Source organism: Aotus nancymaae, unplaced genomic scaffold (assembly GCF_030222135.1).
Source record: "Aotus nancymaae isolate 86718 unplaced genomic scaffold, 86718_ANA_hifiasm-v0.15.2.pri h1tg000067l, whole genome shotgun sequence".
Taxonomy (NCBI): Eukaryota; Metazoa; Chordata; class Mammalia; order Primates; family Aotidae; genus Aotus; species Aotus nancymaae.
This window is the reverse complement of record NW_026988482.1, coordinates 10,502,847-10,519,403: the sequence shown is the minus strand read 5'-3', so window position 1 is coordinate 10,519,403 and position 16,557 is coordinate 10,502,847. Positions and strand designations below refer to the sequence as shown.

At 38.8% G+C, this 16,557-nt stretch overlaps 1 protein-coding gene across 2 annotated transcripts in view; it reads right to left on the bottom strand.

Moving 5' to 3' along the window:
- TPRG1 (tumor protein p63 regulated 1) overlaps window positions 1-16,557 on the bottom strand; it is a 142,206-nt gene that overhangs the window by 15,737 nt on the left and 109,912 nt on the right. For both annotated transcript variants that reach the window (XM_064366918.1, XM_012448924.2), the window contains exon 5: window positions 1,264-1,417. In XM_064366918.1, the coding sequence (XP_064222988.1) occupies window positions 1,264-1,417 (154 nt within the window). The remainder of the gene's footprint in view (window positions 1-1,263; window positions 1,418-16,557) is intronic.

Sequence of the window (16,557 nt, the reverse complement as noted above, 5' to 3'; positions counted from 1 at the left end):
GGGTCTGATGTTGATGCTTGGGTTGAGAAACTGTGAAACAGGAGTGTTTCATAAAGAGGGGCAACATGATCCATATACCAAGCTAGTTTAGTGTCAATAACAGCGTGGAGCCTGAGAGAAACCATGATACTCGAAACCCCTGAGGAACATTGACTTTTCATGGGAGAATAATGTAATTCGAGGTGATTTCATCTACATATTAGCGGGGGGAATGAAGACTCCATCTAGCCTGTAATCAAATGTGTGCTGCCTCAAATTCTTTTTAAAATCCCCAGGATGTATCAATTCAAAATATTTTCACACACACACACACACACACACACACATATTTTTATACTTGCATGAATAAGTGTGTTTAATGCAAGAAATGTAATATATGCCATCAACCACAGAAAGTCTTCAGATGCAGATTGCTAAGTTTTGAATTTATAGCAAATGAAGAATTGTAATATTCTGAAATATTGACATAATATAAATGTAACTACATAATATAAAAGTAAACATAAAAAGGACAAAGAAGGTAAGAATTTCTAGGTCTGTAAGCACACTCATATGTATATTTGGTTTTATTGAAAATATAAAGTTTGATCTTTCACTACATTTCAGCTTCATTTCACTACATTTCAACTGTTTTACTTCTTGATGACTTAGAATGTCCCAGTACTGCTTAAGACACCTGTGGGAGGTGAGAGAATAACAGAAGACTGTTCCCTTTAGAAATGAGTCTAAAATCTGCTCGATGAGATGAAATTTAAAGCAGAGATGTTCTGAATAGCTTTACACCTCATGGAGTATTTATACACACATCATTCCATTTAATCTTACAATGGTCCTGTAAGGTTGGGAGGAAAGGCAGTGCTCATTATCTTCATTTGAGAGATGAGACTACCAAGGCTCAGAAGGAGAAGTGACTTAATCAAGCATGACCATAGAGCCACATCTGACTATGCTTTACAGTATTCCACATTTCCCTGAGTAAAATAATTAGAATGTGATTATATGTGGGAAGGTATATACACGCTGTAGGCAATGCATGCAATTAGCCAGGGGAAAGCAGCATGTTATATATAAATATAATGTATATTTACAAATAAAAACAGCTTGACTCTTTACTAAAAAGTTCTATAAACCTATTAACGTTTTTGTCTATATAAATAGCTGGTTGCATTTTGTTTTATTTTTTGTTTAGGAGTACGTGTCTCTAGATGCACATAGCTCCACCAACAAAGCTAATCTAAAAGTCATACTTGAGATGCCTCCTACCTTGCAAATTTCAAGGAATTTTTCACTGGTGTATTTCATAGGGTGTTCGGTGAAAGTAGCATAAGGAACTTCGGTGGACCATGGGTTCCAGCGGGACAGTAGGGACTGCTCCTCCGGACTCCCCCAGTAGATCCTAAGGCCTTCTCCTTGTCTCCTACAAGAAAGGAGTTTTCCGTTAGTCATTTCCATTAGATTAAAATAAAAGAAAAAAGGACAAGAAATTGAATGATGTAATATGTTAGTCAGCCTTTATATTACTGTTGAGATAAGTGGCTTAATTCCCAACTAGTTAAACTGTTCAAAGGATTTTAGGAGGTGAGAAAAAAAGGATGAATTTGGTTTCAAGCATAGGAAATTTAGGGTGTTTGGGGGAATTCTCTGTGGAAACACCTACTTGGAAATGTGAGTCTGATACTCAACAGAACAGTGGCCAGAGCTGGAAATATGGATATTGATGTCATGCCAAGATTCTGATGGTAAGAGTTAAAAGAGAAAGAGAGGAGGTATCAAAGAACTGACCAGTAATGGAACAGTTCAGGTGGGAGATGGTTTGAAGAAGAAAGGAGATGGCATGACAGTAACAACAGTTTCCACCAAAGCAAGAACTGACTAAGAAAAGACATGGGACCTCTCAAATGGTAGAACGTACACGATTTTTGAGAGGGATGATGACCAATCAAAATGCTCTGCAACTTCAGATTCTGAATCTCATTGTCCTCTATTTTCTGTACACATTCCATTCAGTGAAATTGCAGCAGCAAACATGTCAAAGCTCGCAGAAAGCCTATGCCTGCCCCTTTCCGTTAAGTTCACAGTCTTAATCCACAAGATGTGGTAGGAAGCGACTCTCTGGCATAGCCCAAGCCTGGTCATTTAGTAAATCTAAGTGCAGGGCAAGAGAAAGTAAGTAAGCTTGGGAGAACAGGGAGTGAAGTCATGTCAGAGGAGTGTGGTCACATTGAATAACAAAATCATGTTTCTGTGGCCTTTGTTGCATGTGTCCATCAGAATTTATGGTTTGTGGTTTTAGATATTTCTGAATGCAAAGAGATGCCTGCAGGTTAAGCCAAACTCAGGTGCCTTGCACTCAACAAGCTTTAAAACTAAATTGCCTGTAATTCTAAGCAGCCCTACGGAATATCACAGATGTCTCATTTCTTCTAAAAATTAAATCCTGGGATTTCTGGAATAAAAAACCAGAGCTTAATTGTGGTGCCATCACAAAACTATCACTTCCTGTATTACAGAAGAATTCCTTTGGGAATGCTGTTATGGTTTCTGAATGTTTATCCACGTAGAGATGTATATAAGCACAATGTCATACAAATGCATGTAACACTCCACTCTCCAATTGGTTAGTACTTGAACTTCTCACAAAAGGAAAGTAAGAAAAGTCCCTGAAACATTCTGCTGGCCAGTACTCAAATTTTTGATGATTATATTTGAAAATTGACACCAACTTTTTTTTGTACTTAATCCTTTGCTCAAGAAGAAAAAGAAAAAAAAGAATATAGAGGAAAAAAAAGAAAAATACAGAGGGAAAGAAAAATATTGAGAAGAATAGAAAAATAGAAAAAATATATACCTCTAAAGTATTCTTTCTTTCTCTCCTTCTCAGCTGATATACTGACATTTATTATTCCCCTGTGCTTTTATTTTTTTGGCCTGACAATAAACTCTAAACTCAATGAATATTCTATGTGTGATGGTTAATGGAGCATTCTGGATTGAGTCCATTAAAACAGCTTGCACAATGGAATTATTTACTCCTTCACATGTCAATTTATTTGCTGGGTGCAATTTTGTTTTTATCCAAAGGGGATGAAAATCTGCCAAGATACCTTGTCTAATAAGTACACATTATATTCTTTTACCTTAGGGAAACCCCAAATGAAGTTTGATCATGAAATTCAAGAGGGACACTATTTCTAAATAACCAGTCAATTTGACTATAACAGGGAGATGTAGCACACTTCCAAATATACAAGTTCAGCCAAACTATTTTCCTGAGTTCCAGAGGTGAAAGCAAGGAAGATTAATCTAAAACTAAGTTATCTTTCAACGGTGGGGTTTCTCAAGCCATCCAGCAAAGCTGTTAGTATCAGGGTGCTATGAAAGACTATCACATTCTCTTCTGTCAAAGACCAAAAGAACAATCGTGGAGACTGCAGATGCCTTTATGACCAGAAATACTTTATTTAATAGTAACTTGTACTCACCATGAAAGAAATCATGGGAGGTAATAGAGTGGAGTAAAAGTACAGTGAACTGTTGTGTCAGAATCCCGTGATACAGTCTTGGTTTTGACACTTACCACTGCTTGACTATGGGCAAGCTCATTTCTCTTTCTGAGTTTCTTTCTGAATCTGAATTACTTCTCTTTCTGAATCTTCTGAATATGTTTTCCCATATTTAGAAAAAACATGACTTCCTCATCTGTTCTTTAGGGTGTCTCTATATCGAGACATTCCATGACCTCAGTCACTCCGTGTGAATAGTGTAGGCAGCTATAGTCATGATGCCAGTAACAATCATCTGGTTGGGATATACAGCATCCATAAGCAGTCTTGGGGTATGAATTCTCTAGTTTAGAAGCATCTAATTAGCCTCACTGAGCAGAACAAGTCCTACACTGCAAAGGTCACACCAAGTACTAACCTATCATTCCAAGGCATTTTCAGGACCTACCATAACATTTTACAAACATGTAAAAGAACAAATCAGTTATTGCTCAGTGGAATTGCAGATAAGGTTTATAAACTGAAGAATTTCAGAGCAAGAAGGGCTCTTGGAAGCTATTGCCCAGTGCTTCCGTTCTGTAGATGGAAAAAACTGAGACTCAGAAAGTATCGGAACTTTTCCAAAGCATCACTACAGGACAGGGATGAGGTAGCAAGAGTCCTGGTTTCCTGAGGCCTCAATCAGGGGTCTTTTCACCATTCTGGGCTACTGTAACACAATATATTCCAAGCTAAAGCCCTGCTATTGCATAACATAGCCTTGTTTCCAATAGGCACAAAGTTAAAAGAATTGCTCTGAGAAGGCTGTCATCATTCATGGGTGAAAAAAGCCTCCCGAGGGAACCCAGCCAGTTATCAGAAGAAAACCTCTGTCTCAAAACATTTGCATTCTTAAATATACTAAATAGGAGCAATTATGAGACTATAGGAAAGTAAGGTGGCACTGGATGTGAAGGAGACAATTACAAACAAGGTAAGTTGTCAGGGGAAGAAGACTGGGACTTTGGCCAGGTGCAGCGGCTCATGCCTGCAATCCCAGCACTTTGGGAGGCCAAGGCAGGTGGATCACCTGAGATGAGGAGATCGAGACCAGTTTGGCCAACATGGTGAAACCCCGTCTCTACTAAAAATACAAAAATTAGCCAGGTATGGTGGCAGGCACCTGTAATCCCAGCTACTGAGGGGCTGAGGCAGGAGAATCACTTGAACCCAGGAGGTGGAGGTTGCAGTGAGCCAAGATCCTGCCACTGCACTTCAGCCTGGATGACAGAGTGAGACCCTGTCTCTCTCTCTCTCTCTCTCTCTCTCTCTCACACACACACACACACACACACACACACACACACAAAAGAAGAAGACTGGGTTTTTCTCACTGCTATGATAGGGTTAATTAAAGTCCTAAGTAAAGATTGCCAACATCAAATTATCAAGCAAATAAATATTTGGAAGTTTTCTTTCTGAAATTATACTTGGTATAAATCATGACTTTCGGTAGCTCTGTGTCTTTGGGCATTTCACACAGCCTTTCTGATCTTTAGGTGACAATAATTTTGTGAAAAGAGGATAATGGATGACAAAATGTTTTGTTTCTATAAGGCACTGTTCCACTGGCATATATCGAGTGTCTGCTATGTACCATACTGCCCACTCTGTACTGTTAGAGATCTTATATTTTTTATTTTATTTAACCCATATAGTAATTTTGAGCTACTTTTGAAGACCTAGATGTAGTTATAGGAAATAAGTTAAATAATATGACCAGATTTAATCAGATCATCAAGTCAAGAACTGCTAGTGAAATGTAATTAAAAAAAAAAGTGGGGGGAGGAAAAATACCAGGATCACTGGACATAAACAAAACCAGAGAAGCAAATCTCTAGCACAGGGGAAGTGCTGGGATGTTTTAAGCTTGTCTTCACCTATTGATCCATCTTTTTCCACCTGATTCTGGGTCCAAGAATACTTCTTGTGTGTTCAGCTTCTGCTTCTGGGAGGAAATATGTAAGATTTCCTACTTGAACTGAAATCCATCAGGAAGACTTCCATTCAGACAGCTTAAATAAGCCTTTCAATTCTCTTTCCTTCAGTGTGAATAAGCCTAACTTCTTAATTATATGTTCTGATGCGTTAAAAATAATCTTTTAGATCACCTTAGAGCTGATTCCCTAAAACATTCCAAAGTTCTCATTTTCAATTCCACCATTTCCTTAGCACCTTTTCTATGCAGAGTATAGAGAAATGAATCAAACTCAGTTCCTGAACTCTAGGAGCCCATGATCTGACAATCTATGAGCTGATTTTACTACAAATTTTTTTCCCAGACCTCAAAAAGCACAAACAGAGACTTGCAAGTCCCATTACAGAAATAGTGGATCACTTATTACAATTATTCTCACTTTCTATCCTCAAGGAAACCAACTGGATCTGGCCTCCATTCCAACAGTAGTGGAAGTAAGAAGAGCAATATACTCTTTACTTCTAGTAAGTTCCAAAGCCTTCCAGAAAGAGACAGAGGCAGAGGATGGGTTCCATAAGCACTTGGCGGAAGAAGTTTTGTAGTAGTCACGGATTTTTAGGATCCTAAACTATCTGAATTGGAAAGCCTTTTGGAGAGGTCAGTTTCCAATTCTTTAATTTTATAGATATGTAACTGAGACCAGAGTTTTCAAAGATCACAGTTCTTCCTTTATTCATGTTAATTACATGTTCTCCTCAGTGACTCAGATTCAGAATTCTACTCAAACACTGTTGTCGGCAGGATAGAAGATCGAGCAATTACTACTTTAAATCATCACAGCAGACCAATAGAAGTTTTGCCTTCTACACACACGAAAAGTAAAGAAATGCTGAAGAGGTGAGCTTTATGCTGTAGAAACTGCTCATATTAGCAGCAAAGGACACAGTCATGAAAAACAAATATGACTTAACAACGCAAAAGGTGGCTGCAGGTTGGAAGGAGGGAAAACATTCTTTGATAACCAATTTTGTAAGAGAATAAATCATTTCTGGCAGGAAGGACTCCTCTCCTCTAAGTCATCTTTAGCTGAGCTAGAAAATATGCCAGCCAGTCCTCAGTCTGAGTTAATATACTCATTCTGTGCATTCTTCTTTCTTCAGAGAGAAGCCACATGTCCTTTTGCATAGGGCAACATAACTGGCTTCCTCTCCCTGGACTCCTCACTCTCCTTCTATCCTGGGCTTCAAAGGGTCTCTGTTAAGGCATTCACCTACTTGTTAACAGAACTAAATGAGGACACCCAGCTCCCTAGAAGGAGAGATGGCAGCTTTCATTATTACCTCCGTCAGCTGCCCCTCCTTTCCACTCATCTCAAATCTCAAAGCTCCACCACAGAATTAAAAACATAGCTCGAGGCACCAAACCGAGATTTATGAGGAAGCACAGACATTAACTCTTGCTCTAAACGCAGGGCGTGTGCTTGTAAGTATGGGTGAGCAAACAGAGGGAGGCTGTGAGCAGGAGGAGGCGGGCAGCGAGGGGGAGAGAGCAATTCAGAACAACATGATCTATTTTCTTAATGTCTCCTTTCCCCCTACCTTACAGCATGTATTGTTGAAAGGTGGCCTTCTAGGCCCATGAAATGTTAGTCTCTTGCTTATTTAATCTGGACAAAGGCAGGGACGGAGTTGGCACCCTGGAGGGTATTCAATGCTCCTTTGCTCATTGAATGACCTCAGAGGAAATATTTTCCATGACAAGAACCCAAAAGACGCTGGCACAGAGTCAGACAATAAGATTTGCAGAATGTGTTTACATTCTCTCCATGTCCCCAGGCTGTTCCAAACCCATGGGCAGGTGCTGCCTTTATCTGCTCTCTTTGCTCACCTGGCTCCCTCCCAGAAGTTTCCAGGGCCTTTAGCTCAATGAGATTAACCACTTACTGGCATGGGTAACCAAGAAATGATACAGGTTATATTACTTGAGGCAGAGCAAGTAATAAATAAAGCAGATCAGCAGTGTTCATAAAGAAAAATTCAGGGGCATTGTGGTGCCATTGTAAAAACCTTCGGTGAGAATTAGGAGGCCTGAGCCCAAAAGATGGATGTGCCACTATTCAACTGGGTAATTTGAACCTTTTAATTCTGTGGGCTCTGGGGATCCATCTGTAATATCAGGGAGTTGAAACTAGATCATTTGTAAGGTCCTCTTCTACCCCCAATAAATGAAGATGTATGCTGAAAGACCAGAATAATTTGTGTTATGCTGGTTAGACAAAAAACCAAGAGATAACCCAAGGGATAACTTAAATGAATATGAGAAATTCTCAGAAGGCTACAAAGACCTGATCATTCTTCTCCTAAAAGGTGAAAAAAAGTGATCTTAACCTACAGAAGGAAAGACCTGAGGTTAAATGAAGAGCAGAATTTAGATAAGGGTTACCAAAAAAGATCATGGAATCTCCCAAGCTGAAAGTCCTTAAAAGAAATGTTTGTCTGCTTGGGAAAGTTTAAATGTGCTTGTCCTAGAGGTGGTCATGTTCATGGCTGAAGAGAGGAAGACAAAGTTTCCACACCAAAGGTCCAACCTAAGATTTCATGACTCACAATGTTGGAATATATATGTATTTGTGCTGTAAATATTTATACTAAAATAAACATGGCTGCTTACAGTGCCAGGTACATAGAAACCACCTAATAAATTTTTGTTTAATGAAGATGAATGAATGAGTTTACAGACCAAGTTAGGATGCCTGTCAGTTTGAATGCTATAGTATTCCATTTTTAGAATGTTACATGTTATGGTAGTAAGTCTCTAGACTGGTAGTCAAAAAATTCTGTTCAAATCCTTGCATTTATAGTCATCTTTGTGGTTTATACTGGGCACTTTTCTGGATGTGCCAATTCCCTCCTTATAAAATAAAGGAGACACTGGATTAGATTGTGTCTCGTGGACACTCCAACTCTACACAAATGTAATATGTTTGACCCATCAGATTAGAGGATTATCAACCTTTGGGTTTCACTTAAATAACACAGAGAAGTATTTTTCCCTAGTGAATTAATTTGGATGAAAGTCATTCTCAAACTTACATACTTATTTTCTTAAACAGATTATACTAAACATAGCCATTTTTAATTACTTAATAAAAGTTATCAAAAACCCCAGATTTTAAGACCTAGAAGGGATTTATTATTCATCATTTATGTCCTATGTCCTTAACCCCTTAAATTTACCAAATATAGGCTGAAATCTAAATGTTACCCAAATTAATACTCAAAACCCTTACAATACTTTCCTACACTGTTTCCCTTTATGAAAGCAATCTGTTGTATATGAAGAGTAAGACTATTTGCCTAAAGCTCTGAAAGATTCTTGACTGCTAAGTTTATTAGTTCTTATGTCAGCTGTCTCTTCCATCACCATCAGGCTGCCATTTCTTGCTGTTATCAACATTCCTGACTTCACCTGCTCTTTTTCTAATTTATTTTTTCTAAACTTCTATTGACAGGGAAACTAGAAACACATTATTATTGGGATCATGGGCAAATAATAAAAATATCCTCTTTCCAGGCTATTTATTCTAAGGAAAATGCAATGAATTATTAGAAAAAGCTTTGTTTCCTCAGATGCCATTTAAATGGAAAGCTAATTCAATGAAGTTGACAATAAAGAACTTTTGAATAAAGGAGAAGAAACTCTATGCTACTTTAGGCTGTGAGCAAAATGGCCTATTTGGAGTCCATGTCTGTCAGAAGGAAACAAATGTCCTCCTAGAATTAAAAGTGATAACTTTCTTTCCACCGGTGAGGTTGACATGAAAATGTCATTGCTAGAGTCATACTTTGGCAGACACAGGCATTGTTATATTCTGTATATGAAGCCTCATACTCTGATCCATCCTTCAAACCTTTTAGAGTATAACTCCCACAATATTGAACAATTACTTTAAGTGGCAACATTTTAAGTAAATCCCTGATAGAATTCCTCCATAAAGTCCAGAGAATTTGCTCTGGATACAACTGTGATGAGTATTCAGCAGCAGGAACAAGCTCTCATAGTTAAAGGTATCAAAAAAGGCTTCATTCATTCAATACATGTTTACTGATCTTCGACTTTGTACCAAGTGCATGCAAGTACCTCCAAAGATATATAACAAGCCTTCAAGAAACTCAGAGCAGTCTAATGATTTTATAAAGTAAGAGGCCTTTTAGCTGGGGTTTGATAGATATGAGGCTTTTGATAAGCCGAGGTGATTGACAAGAAAATAGCATTAAGTACACTGAAAGCAGGAAGTCATAAGAACAAAGATCCACATAAGAAAAATCGTACATTCTCTGTGCCACAATTTGTATGTTTGTGGTGATTGTATTTATTTACAGTTGGGCTACATGTGAGCAAGCAGAGTGGTGGCAGACAGTCCAGAAGAAATCTACAGAAATCTGTAGAGGTTGCAGGGGAGGGTGCCCTGATTAAATAGAAAAGTACATGGTCTGGAGAAGCCTAACCCTAACATGGAAGCTAGTGAGGAGTCACTGAGGAGTCAGGAGGGTGTGGTTTAATTAACTGAAAAAATTTGTCTCTAACTGCCAGATGCAAAACTAGAGAATGAAGAGGCACAGTGTGCTCAGAGGACAATGGAACCCATGGCTAAGCTGGATGCCCTCCTTGGCCTCCAGGCCAAGAGTGGAGCTGGGCCTTGCTATCCGTCAGCCTCCTGCTGGGTGTCATTAAGAAGACTGGAGGCAAACACAAAAGGGGTGAAATCAAAGACTGGGTGGTAATGGTGATAATGGCAGAAGAAGAAAAGAAAGGAAGAAAACATTATAAGAAATATAACCTTTATCTTCAACAGATTCAGTGATGGTTGCCACTTAACTGAATTAGCAGGTTTACCAATCTTGCTGCACCTTAATTTTCTATTAAGTGGAATTAGTTCTATTTTTCTCAAAAACATACTATAAAGGGTTAAATATAATTAAAAACGTAAAGCCTCTAACAGTGCCTACTAGATGTTCAATATTTGCTTGCTGGAAAGTGTCTTACAGCACACAAACTTTTTGTTTGTTTTTGTTTGTTTGTTCATTTGTTTTGAGACAGAGTCTCGCTCTGTTGCCCAGGCTGGAAAGCAGTGGCATGATCTCGGCTCACTGCCCCCTCTGCCCCCTGGGTTCAAGTGATTCTTCTGCCTCAGCCTCCCAAGTAGCTAAGATTATAGGCGCATGCCACCACTCCCAGCTATTTTTTTTTTTGTATTTTTAGTAGAGACGAAGTTTCACCACGTTAGCCAGGATGATCTCAATCCCCTGACCTGGTGATCTGCCTGCCCTGGCCTCCCAAAGTGCTAGGAATACAGGCATGAGCCACCGCGCCCAGCCCAGTACACAAACATTTTATCATTCATGATCTCATTGTTCTTCATAAATTGTTGATACCTGAAATTTAGAAAATTCTAAAGACACAGAGCTACTGAAAGCCAAGATTTACACTGAGATATTTCTGATTCAAAGATAGAACTCTGAGTTGGACTTCCGGTCAAGAGCCATGAGCTCTACTGGAAAGGTAGGAATGTCGAGGATACCCGAGCGCTACTTAACAAAGGGGGCATATACTGGCATTGCTGGCAGAGGTTTCCCACTCCCAGCAGTGTTCAGATTCTAGGTCTGGACCAGGAATATGTCTCCAGTGATGGAAGGGAAAAGCCAGATGCAGGGATCCAGACCTTATCTGATCTAGCTCTGGTTCTTGTTCCTACAAACGGCAAAGCAAATCTGGCAAGAGAAAGAGTAAAATCTTAAGAAGGATAACATTAAGGCTGCTTTCTTTCCAGTTCATTATCCTGGCACTAAACCTGAGTGGGAATCATATAAAAGGATTGAAAGCGACGCAACAGAACATTAACACTATTGACACAACTCTTTTTCTTCTTTTAAAAATTCTTACTTTCCGTGATGAGCATGTATTACTTTTACATGGAAATGATAACCTGCATATTTAAGATGTATCATCTGTCTTATGAGCAAGGACTAAATGTTCCAGACAACACTGACTTCTACATACATTATCTCTAGTTCTTATCACAAGCTCACAAGATAGTTTTATAATCTCTGTTTTACAGATGAGGAAAATGAGATCTAAAGCCATTAAGTAGTAGGTGGTAGATCAGGCACTAGATTTTGGGTCTCTGGATTCCACATCCCCTGATAATCCCATGGTATTCTATGGCTATACAGGACAATGAAGAAAAGAAGCATTTATACCAACCAATTGTTTGTTTTCTTAGTGAGCATACATAAAGATAATCATTACAGAGCTCACTTTATCTGTGGTCTCTCTTCGCCTGAACTAATCTATCCTCTACCTTTCTCCACAGTGCCACTCCAACCAGCTCAGAAAACTAAAGTGGCTTCCAGTTGCCTATCAAATTCAGAAACACTTTCTCGGCCAGATACACAAGGCCTTTTGAGTAGAATTCTAGCATGCATTTCCAATATTCGAAACCACAACCCCTCAGGGCTCCAACCAAACAATTCAACTTGCTGAGCCTGTCTCAAAACATGTGCGATAACTTCATCAATATGAAATTATTCTACATACTTATGTTACATCAACAAATGAACTGTGAGCTGATCAAGAATAGGGTCGACATCTAAATCATGTCCATTGCCCCCATGATATCTATTTTGCAGTTCATCATTAAACAGGTTGGACATAAGTAGACCCATGGTTTTTACTATAAAAAAAAAATACACAACTCAAAACAAGAATGTCCATTCCTCAGAGCAGACTGATCTGGCCGCAGCTGTTTTTGTTTTTCATTAATCTATATTTCTGAGTTGCCTTGTTTAAAAATGAGATTTTAAAGTGTTTCCTGTTTGTCTAAGGGAGATGAGAGAAATCCTTCATCAATTTTGAGGGGTATGTAACAGATATTTTCAGAAATGCCCAGGTTAGAAAGGTTGTACGTTTGCATGCATATAGGATATGGCTTGTTTGAAAGTGTTGTGCTGCAGATGCAGGCATGTCACATCCGTATTGAAGACTTTGTGTGCCAAGAGGTTGCCAGGTAGACAGAGGAAAGAGCTTCTCTTACAAAGCTACCAGGAAAAATGCTACAAAATCAAGGAAACATTTTGAGGCAACACCCTTCATTATAAATTGGTACATTTGGCAAATCACTGGGCGTTAGGTTTGTATAAATTTTCGTCTCCCTTCTTAAAAGGAAGTACCTTTGAGTACCCTAAATAACCAAGTTTCAACATGTACAGAGTAACTAAGTTAAAAAAAAAAAAAAAAAGCCACTTCTCGGAAAAAAAATTGTGAATCTTCTGTTTCTCTTTCCTCTCAAGAAAGGTTGGGAGTGGATGGTCTGGAATATATACACGGACAATTAGACCAGTTAACACAAACTTCTGGCCCGGCTCTCATGGCCCTTGAGGAAGCCATGGGTCTGCCCAGGAAGGTGGTGGGTACAGAAGGCTCTGCTTTCCCCACTTTTGGAGGAATCTGAAATTGAACAAATTTCAAGTGAAGTTACATGATACACGCATTTATTTTCCCTTTAAGCTTACGACATTTCCTGAGGAAGTTTATTTACGGCATTTCATACAGCAAGCTATGTGACAAAGCAAACTTCCACACACACACCTTCCAGGTCACGGCCCTCATAAACCATTTAACCTGTTCAGCAAGAGTTGGATATTCAGCGGCCCCTTCCCTGAGAAAGTGAGTATATTCTACCTGCCACAGGTGAAACTCAGACAACAAAAATCCCATGCTACTGATGAAGTACTGTGATATAATAAAAGAAGTCTTAGAGGTCAGAGGATGCAGATCTGAGTTCAAATCTCAGAACCAGTTTACTATGTGACTTTGGAGAAGTCACTTACCACTCAGTACATTTCCTCCTCTGAAAACAGAAATAGGATGCATACTTAGCAAAACTAGTGCAAGACTGTCTGTAAAGGGTCTGTCTCATCACTGGCTTAAAGCACTTCTTTAGTAGAACCCTGCAAAGTAAATCACAAGAAAAAAACTTTATGAATTATTTTGCATTCCTGCTAGCTTTTTTGGCTCTCATCACAACCTGTCAAATCAGAAATTTAGGCGGGCAAAGAAGGAAAATGGTATAAAATACTAAGCTATGTACAGAGTCAAGAAATTCCAACATTTTCTGAAATAGAGCTGATTCACCTCCATTCCACAGTGTGTATTTGCTTTGGTGTGAGTTAAGGTTTACTTGAAGTTTTTAATTTATCGTCGTGTTGCAATAATATCGCTTTGCATACATGTGAGTTTGGGGTTTTATGATTTTGTTTTTATTTAAGATTTACTTCTTCCACAGAGCTTTGCATTTCCACCCAGGCCCAGAGCAATAGTTTAGATGGAGACCTGGGATCCTCCCTTCATTTCTCCCAGTCCTAGTGTTCTGTCCCTTAGTGTGGCAGGCTTTGCATACCTGAGTGAGAACAACCAGCCCATGTTCCCAAGTTCCATACACGAGTCCTCTTCCCAAATGGTCACCCCTTGGTCACCGCTCAGCCCTATGTACATGTCCACTGGCAGCACAGTATGCTCTTGGAAGGACACCCTCATTTGAAAAACTCACACAAGCCCTGCAAGTGGATGTAGGGCCATCAGGTAAGAAGTTTTAGGGTTTCAGACACTCAGAGCATGGTTTAGAACAATGCTTGAGAAAATCTAATGAGCATCTGAATCACCCAAGGTTTCCTTAAAACCCAGATTCTGATCCAGCTGGTCTGGAGTGGGCCTGAAATTCTAGACTCTGTACATCTAATGAGTTCCCAGGTGATCCTAATGCCACCTAAGAACAAGAAGTCAGAGGGAGTGGGAGGAATGGTATGGGACCTGGGTTGGCAAATACCCTTGGCCCTGAGGGCTCCTCAGGCTGCAGGGATGGGCACAACTAGATGGGGATCAAAAGAAGAATTATCTAAAGTGTGCACCTAGGGCAAGAGTCTTGACTGAGAAGCGAAAGGCATGGTCATTTTTACCTGATTGCAAGACAGGAATCTAAGCAGAAGAGGGTTTATCAGTGGCCAGGAATGGTGGCTCATGCCTGTAATCCCAGCACTTTGGGAGGCCGAGGCAGGTGGATCACTTGAGGTCAGGGGCTCAAGACCAGCCTGGCCAACATAGTGAAACTCCATCTCTACTAAAAATACAAAAATTAGCCGGGTGTGGTGGCATGCACCCATGGTCCCAGCTACTGGGGAGGCTGACATGGGAGAATCGCTTGAACCCGAGGCAGAGGTTGCAGTGAGCCGAGATGGCACCACTGCACTTCTGCCTGGGTTACGGGACTGAAACCCTGCCTCTAAATAAATAAATAAATAAATAAGAGAGTTTATCAGTGAATTGTGATGAAAGGCAAAATCCAAAGGCTGCATTTCAGATACTGTTTCTATCATTTACAGAAACGGTGTTATAAAACTTGTCTTAAAAAAATATTTTTTGAAGACTTAAGTTTTATAACACCGTTTCCATAAATGATAGGAGTTATAAAACTTAAGTCTTCAAAAAAATGTTTTTTTATTAAGAAAAGACTGGTATAAGGTTTGTTTGAAGATTATTCAAATGTTTACAGTGATACTCTCACTCTGTATTTATTTATTTTAAAAAGCAACAGCAACTACAACGGGCACCTAGTTCTTCAACCACTCCTCTTTTGACAAGGTCAAAATTGCTTTAGCAGCCAGATTTCCTTCTTCTGAACATGGTCTAGTTTTCCAATGTCCTTATTAAAATATTAAAAGGAAAATAATACTACAACAGGGATCCAGTCACTATGGAATATGCCATGAAAACCCCATCCTTCTGTAGATCCGTAAACAGATATACAGATCTGTTTATAGTTGTATATGTTTGTGTATAATTGTATATATCTTTATATAATTGTAATTGGCTGTATATGTGCCAATTTAGCCAACAGCAACATTAGCTGTGTTGGTGTTTTACCATACTGCTGACTCACCAGAAATTCACCATCAAATATAATTTCTAATTTCTAAGCTTTTTTTTTTATATACCTGCTTCTGCTAAACTACATTGTGAGGAGTTGGTTTTTCGAATTAACTTTTGAAGAAATTAGGCATGGAAAATACAGCTCACAGTTAAATTCCATATTTGGCACCTGATCATTCACAAAGGAGATTTTGATCAGAAACTGTAAGACAGAGAACAAACAAATCCTCCTGATGACTTATTTAGGCTAAATGCTCAAGGCAAAAGGAAAAGAAATTGAGTTTGTTATACCCTGGTAAGACCAGCATTGAATTAGCAACTCATCATGAAATGTACCTCCATTTTAGAAATAGTTCTTGAATTAAGGAAAATAAATCCCAAAGAGGTGAACAAACCAACAAACAAGAACATAAACTCCTCTCCTGGTCAAACCTTAAGAAATAGTCAAACCAACGAACAGGAACATAAACTCCTCTCCTGGTCAAACCTGAAGAAATAGTCTAATTTTTTTTAAAAGCATTATTTTAAAATAAAACTAAGTAATTCGTCTTTCCCCACAACATAATTAGGATGTGGCAAAACATTTCAGTATCTGGCTAATTAATTCTATTTGCATTGCAAGCATTATCCAAAATACTGTAAGAGCCAGAAAGACAAAGTTTGGGCACAGTCTTTAATTAATCCTGCATTATGTCTAGTACAGCATTACACACCCTTGGGAACTTCTAATCATTTAAATTAAAATTTGCACACACACACAATCCCCTAAAGATGCTTGGGATACAAATGAAGCCTTCAACTACCACATCCCCACACATTTCTATAGAGAGCAGAGAAGAAATGAGTCTCTGAATATTAAAGCAACTCCTTCATAATAAGTTAAGGGTCAAAGAGACCAAGGTCTTTTTTTTTTTTTTTTTTTTTTTTTTTTTTTGCAATCTGAGCAGTACCCAATAGAGTTTATGTTAACTACTAAATACTAAACAAAATGAATCTAATTTAAAGCCACAGAGACAATGTAGTTTAAAAGATGTAAAGCACTCAACTCTAACTTAGCAACAATATTACTCATTCGACAAATGTGCACTGAGCTGAACTGTGTTCAAAACACAG